Source organism: Primulina huaijiensis, unplaced genomic scaffold (assembly GCF_012295235.1).
Source record: "Primulina huaijiensis isolate GDHJ02 unplaced genomic scaffold, ASM1229523v2 scaffold40935, whole genome shotgun sequence".
Classification (NCBI taxonomy): domain Eukaryota; kingdom Viridiplantae; phylum Streptophyta; class Magnoliopsida; order Lamiales; family Gesneriaceae; genus Primulina; species Primulina huaijiensis.
The window spans coordinates 11,155-17,789 of record NW_027359715.1 but is presented as its reverse complement, the minus strand read 5'-3'; the positions used below and the strand labels follow the sequence as shown (position 1 = coordinate 17,789).

The 6,635-nt window shown below is 32.4% G+C and overlaps 1 protein-coding gene across 1 annotated transcript; it reads right to left on the bottom strand.

Moving 5' to 3' along the window:
* Positions 1-1,057: 1,057 nt before the first annotated feature.
* Positions 1,058-2,765, bottom strand: LOC140969344 (probable WRKY transcription factor 48). The gene is made up of 3 exons (XM_073430666.1): positions 2,238-2,765; positions 1,862-2,005; positions 1,058-1,649 (listed from the first exon to the last, which is right to left on the bottom strand). Exons 1-3 carry the CDS (start codon positions 2,675-2,677, stop codon positions 1,196-1,198), a joined length of 1,038 nt encoding a protein of 345 aa, XP_073286767.1. The 5' UTR covers positions 2,678-2,765; the 3' UTR covers positions 1,058-1,195.
* Positions 2,766-6,635: the final 3,870 nt, after the last annotated feature.

Genomic DNA, 6,635 nt, shown 5'->3' with positions numbered 1-6,635 from the left:
TTTCGGTACACCAAAAGTTTTGACACGGTATGTGTGTGTATATGTATATGTATATATATAATATAATTATACATATATATACACACACACCATAATTTCCAGCACGACATACAATATTGATTTTCGGTACAGTATGGTTTACCACCCCTATACATACCAGAATCTCTAAGTGATATTTTAGAAGAGTGTTTGCACTCACTAAAAAAAGTGATTCTTGGATTTTGGCTTAAAAAGCAGTTTGTGTGTTTCTTAATCCTAAATTCCGCGTTACCTTTGCTTCATTTAATTGNGATCTTCTGCAAACACTTCTTAAGTATGTCTACAAAATAAAAGTATCCATGAACGTTTGAAATAAAATTTATAACAAAAATCTAAAATATCTCAAATCATCCTACTAAAAATTGACGTAAATTATCATATATGCATTTATTTTGACCGACTATATTATTACTAATATTTAAATTTTTTATTCATAAAAAAAATATTTTAGAATATGATATATTATATATGACCACTCATTCGACACATATGACGTACGGGCGAAGATTTGTTCCCAGGGAATTGAAACTTCAAAGAAAAGCTTGCTCAACGCAGGAAAACCCTAACTCTACATACAGATACTCGGAGCTATTTCCATTGAAAAGTCAATTAAGCACTTACCTCCAATCAATCACAAATAATAAATCGAAAAAAATTTATTGGAATAACTAAAGAAAGTAAAAAAAAAAAAAAACATCGGTATTCACCATTAGTCGTTTTTTTATGATACATCTGAAATGTTTCTCTCCCTCGGTATGGTAAAATTTTAGCCCTTTAATTATTATCGCATGATGTCATGGATATGTAAAGAACATAGACTAACCCAAATAATCTATACAACATTATATAATTATCAATAGGTTCATAGGATTAGTACTAGGAAATAACTAAGAAACATCGTTTGTTAATTATTTTTAACATTAGCCACTCTTCCATATGCTAAAATTTAATGAAACAAGAAATGTGATAAAATCAAGAAAACCTATATTAATGTAAGTATATGAAGTTAGTTCAGATATAAAGAAAACTCCAAACTTCACATATAATTCATTAAATCAACAAATAAAAGCATACAAAACTAATAATATTAACTAATAAAGCTAGTTTGCAAACTGGTTAATACAGATTAAACCCTTGGCTAATTGATTATTAATTTCTACTCCTCCTTTGGTTCCTTCAGCAATATCTGAGATGGCAGCATGTCTTGCAGAAGACCATGGTCTCTTGCCAAAGAAGATGGAGTGGAGCGAAAGGGTATGTCTTGAATCAATTTCGGAAGAGGAAACGAAGAAATTGTGCTAGATGTATCGAAATTAGTCGTAGGTGTTAACGTTGGTGTCAAGTTATTGAAATAGGGTTGTTGCTGCTGCTGCTGCTGATATAGCTGGAATATTTGTGGCACGACGAAATGGGATGCGCTCCTGCTGCCACCGATGTCTGCGAAGGTGGCGGTTTCCGGCAAGATCCCGAAGGTACAGCCGCGGGGCGTTATGGGGCAGGGATGTACGTGTGCGCCCTCATAAGTTGTGACAACAATGGATGGATCATCGGACGATCTCTCGACCCTTTTCTTCACGCCACATGATGTGCTAGTGCAACGGTAGTAGCTCCTACATTTACAACACAAGCAGATTAATTTGCTAGGTGAGATCGATTTCTTTGTACAAGTACAACGTCGTACTGATCAAGTTTAAATCGACCGACCACTTTGTTTTTTCCCATGTTAATGAATAATATCATGATCAAAACGAGCGAAAAAGAAAGATGGTTTCTAGCTAAGATTGTTTCTTGTGAACCCGCGGGTGTTCGTGTGTGAATATACCTTGGAAATGGGCTGTTTTTCACAGCTTTTTGGCCGTACTTTCTCCATCGATACCCATCATCTAAGTGATCGATCTCACTTTTTGTCATGAAAGCAAATCTCGGTTCTCTTTGCCTTTTTTGGTTCTTCTTTTTGGGTTTAAATCTATACATTAAAAAAAAAACAAAAACAAAAATAACCATCGTATCAGCTTTATCAAACAAGCATAGAAATTTTTTAAAAAACCATTAAAACCCCAAGATCTGCACACATCTCTGTTGGAATTTCAGTTTATAAAATTAACAATAGTGCAATCCTAGGATAGGATGGATATATGTATATATAAAGAACCATCTTTATATCACACTGAAGAAAGAAAACAATAATAATAGCGTACTGTTCATCGTTAGCTTTATCTTGATCTTCTTCTTCTTCTTCTTCTTCCTCCACAATCTCAGCCTTCTTCGAATCATCATTTACACCCGCCGCCTCAGTCGAAGATGATGATATGGAAGAAGAGTTGGGCGTAGCCGGAGCGTCGACTACCTCAGAATTTCCCGGCGGAGGCAGCGGAATCAGCGGAGGGGCTGTGATACTCTGAAGCAAATCATCAAAAATAGAAGAAGGGTTGCTGAAATCTTGGAAGGAATTCAGCATATCTATAAACCCCATGGAGTTCTTGTGATGAAGTGCAGTTTCTTCGCAGGATATGTCGAACAAGGTGGTGGTGTCTGGAAACATGATCATTTGATCCAAGAATGCTGAGTTTTGAAGCGAATTCTGAGTGATAATTCCAGACTCGTCTTTCTTCTCTTCCATTGGTTTTATTAAAAACATAGATTCTTCATTTGTTGATGAGAGAGAGACTGCTTTGTTTGGGTTCTTGGGATTTTCAGGTGTGAAGAAAGACTTTGTAAAGGTGCCCTTTTTAATTTGAAGGGATGGGTTTCGGTATACAATGTAGTTCTTTTTTTATTATTATTTATTATTATTAAAATAATAATTTGAAATCTATTTTTCAAATGATATTTTGATATTAACAAACAAACTTTACCTTAAAAAAATACTTGTCTGTAAATTTTGATTTCTTTAGTACAAATATAAGTTCAAAATGTGGTGACACGTATCGACCCATTCGTCGAACACATACAATCCGTCGTGAAATTCTCATAGTTTTAACATGACATCTATATTATCTATACTATAGTATCAAAAACATTGTAAAACTGAGTTAGTTAAAGCAGATCTTTTAACTTTAACATAATATCTAATTTATTAAATAAAATAATGACATATGTATTCATAATTTTATAACAAAAAACATTAAATTTACTTTATTTTTTAAAAAAAACATTAAATTTGGATGATTTGTACTAATATTTTTTTGCATATATCGTGTGAGGAAAGACACTTGTGTACTCCAAGACGCGTGATTGGGGCAAACCATTCTTTATTTAATTAAAAAAAAGTATATATTTTGATGAATTGTAATTACTATGGTATTTTTATCTAAGTGTGGGGGGGAAGTCGACCGGGAAATATCGGCGGACTGTTGGTACGGAAACATGAAACGACGCCGTAGGTGGGGGCTGATTCCCGTTGGTATTTAATGCAAAGGCACCGACCCCGGCCTGGTCCGGAAAATCGTCGCGTTTTCACACAGCGGTGTTTGACCGGAAATGGGATGAATGTGAATGCGGCTAACGGCTTTGGCGCGTGGAATCCTTGGAATTTGTTTTTTTCTTTTTCTTTTTTTTTTTTTTTAAAAAAAAAAATCTGTACTTTAACGTAAATTTGATGGATCCACGTGGGTGGAAAAGGGATTTTTTTTTCAAAACAAAATTTGGTTTTATTTTCCTCATTTTTCTAAAGTTAATATTTACCTAATTAACTTTTGCCACTCGAATTTGAATTATATCAAAGGGTATATTGGAGATAAATTCTTAAATTTAAACATAATTTATTCTAACACTCTAGATCTAAATTTTTTGTTCAAACTCCCCTAACATGCTAAAAAGACATATATCATTATATTTATTGATTTTAATTGATTGATTTACCTGAACCAGAAATAATATCAGAGGCGATGTAAAATTATTTCAAGTATATAAAATTATTATTACTGTGTAATTAAATGTTTGAGGAGGAAAATTTCTCAAATAATATGGATCTGAACAGATGTTCGAGATTAATTGTTTGCAAGAATTATTTTAATACTTTGGAATATTTGAAATAAGAAGATATAACCAATGTTAGATATCAGGAGTAAGATGGAACTTAACAGAATTCGAAAGTAAATTTATGGTTCAGTTTAAAAGGTTCATGGAAATGATACCAGATTTCTCTAATCTCTCTGGAGATCTTAGAGAAATCCAAAAAAGAATTATGATAGTTTGTTGTATTATATACCACAAAGGCAGAAACAATTATTGAAAGACAAGAATAAATTTTTGTGACACTAAATGATATTCAAACAAGAATCCAAATTCTAAAACAACAAACAGTAATAGGACTTCGATAGATATGTTATTATCATCCTTTGATACTGAACCCTTATTACACAAATAAAGGACGACCAAGGTGATGCCAAAATCTTTAAACGATGAAGAAAAATGGTCGATCTAATTAAAAATATCTCAGAGAAGAAATTAATTTAATGACAACTTTAGAAATGATTGGTCTCGATGATCTTAAAGACCTTGAAGAATCTTTTGAAAATCTCGGGGTCGTAAATCTGAAGATGAACACAACTGGAGACAAACCTCCAGCAATAACATGGTCATCTTTTCATGAACCACCAAGGACAAATATGAGTGGACATCAAACGGATTTTCATGTAGGTGGAGAAACACACCCAGCGAGAACCAGGTCCAGGAGAAGTCAAATTTCCTTGCACAAAACATACTATGGGAAATCTGTTTTAGAAAATATACATCTTTATGAGATTATGCTTAACCTTGATGTACTAGACTTAAAAAACAGAGAAGATCTCATAGATGATAGGACATCGGCAATGAGAATTGCAACACGAACACTTGATCTCAACAAAGAATGATTCATTAAATTTTTATAAATGAATCTTTTGGGATCAGTTAAAATAACATGAGACATGACTTCGGTAGATACCAAAGAGTCATTCTTAGCATGAGAATCTCTAAGTGAGATAGCATGAAGAATGAATACCCTATTTAAAGCACAATTTATAGGGGTAGACTATTTTAACAGTCAAGACACAAATATTGAAGAAGGAATTTATTACCAAGATCTTGTTCAAGTATATCAGTTTGAGGATACTGACTCATACGAAAGTATATATGAAGAAGATGAAATTTTAAGTCAGGAAGAATATGATGGAACATAATCTGAATCTGACTGAAGACGAAGTGTTTAGACACGAAATACATGAAGATTTGTTTGATTTCTTTAGTCAATCAACAATATCTCATAACATGGGCCAAAATATCATGATAGAAAATCATGACGCACAGAGATATCAAGGATTCTCTATGATACATGTACAAAAGTTCTTAGGAAATCTGGCATAAGAAACAGAAAACATAATCTAATCTATAAAGTTTCCTGAAGAGAAATAGCAATTCCAATGGAACTTACGAGAAACCGGGTGTAGATGAAATTAATTCATTGTGAAGAAATTAAAGAGAAATTACAAAAACTCAAGATAAAACTAGCATGAACCATGTCATGAATTCGTGTCGGAGCAATCCAGATTATGATAAAAGCTACTTTTAAAGATGGAATAGATTAACCAAATGATATTGCTATATGTGATAAAAGAATGGGTAACCTTCAAGATTTAATACTGAGAATTATCTTAGGGAATTTCTGTGCAAAGAAAATTATAGGAGTAATTTATCCAAGAATTGCCTACAACCTGGAGGATTGAGATTTCAGCCGAGATTTGACGTTGCATCAAAATTTCAAAAAAAAAGGCTTATGAAAGTGGGTAATAAATCATATTCTATTACCTATCAAATTTCATATGCTTTATCTAATATATATAATTCAAAATTGTTTATTAGAAATGAGTTTATTGAAACATCAGAAATATTTGAAAAAGTTGTTCAATCAATTAATCCAAAAAGAATCGAGTTTTCTTTAATATAAGAAACAAATATCCAGATTCAAGATAAATCGATTATACGAAAAAATCAAAGTCTTAAACTGGAACCATGAAAATTATCTTTTCAAGGAGATATAATAGCAAGTCAAAGATAGGGGAAAATACCTGTCTCAGACCAAGAACGAAAAGTTTTTCAACAATAGGAAAAATTAGATGTCTGGAAGGACAGAGGCAAGTTGAAATAATATTTGATAATACAAGACAAAGAAATCAATTTTCTTGTAATACTATATACTATTTGGAACAACCTATAATAGAAACTTATCAAGGAATAATCAATATCAGATAATTGAAAGTTCACATCAAGGGAATCTCAGGAAAGAAACCAGATCAATTGATTCTTGGGCTAGAGTTTCTCAAGGGACACAAACCTTGAAAACAACTGAAGAATGAAATGGAATGGAATTCACTGCAGATGATAGAATGTGAAAGATCCAGTGACCATGAGCCAATGTATGTATGTTATATTAACAAGATAAACCATAATATTTTGCTTTTTATATTGATTCAAGGGCTGAAATCTGTACAACAAAAAGAAGAGCTTTTTCAAAATAATTGGAAAGAGAATTACCTCATATTAATGGACGAGATTTCTCTAAACAAATCTTAATCCTATGTAGAAAGATTAAGATGACAGAAATATTAATCGGAGGT

Excerpts from the sequence above, each read along its gene's own strand:
- LOC140969344 (XM_073430666.1), bottom strand. The coding sequence starts at position 2,677 with ATGTTTTTAATAAAACCAATGGAAGAGAAGAAAGACGAGTCTGGAATT. Across the intron at positions 2,006-2,237 it reads GATAAAGCTAACGATGAACA|ATTTAAACCCAAAAAGAAGA; the intron begins GTACGCTATTAT and ends TTTAATGTATAG. Across the intron at positions 1,650-1,861 it reads AAAAACAGCCCATTTCCAAG|GAGCTACTACCGTTGCACTA; the intron begins GTATATTCACAC and ends TTGTAAATGTAG.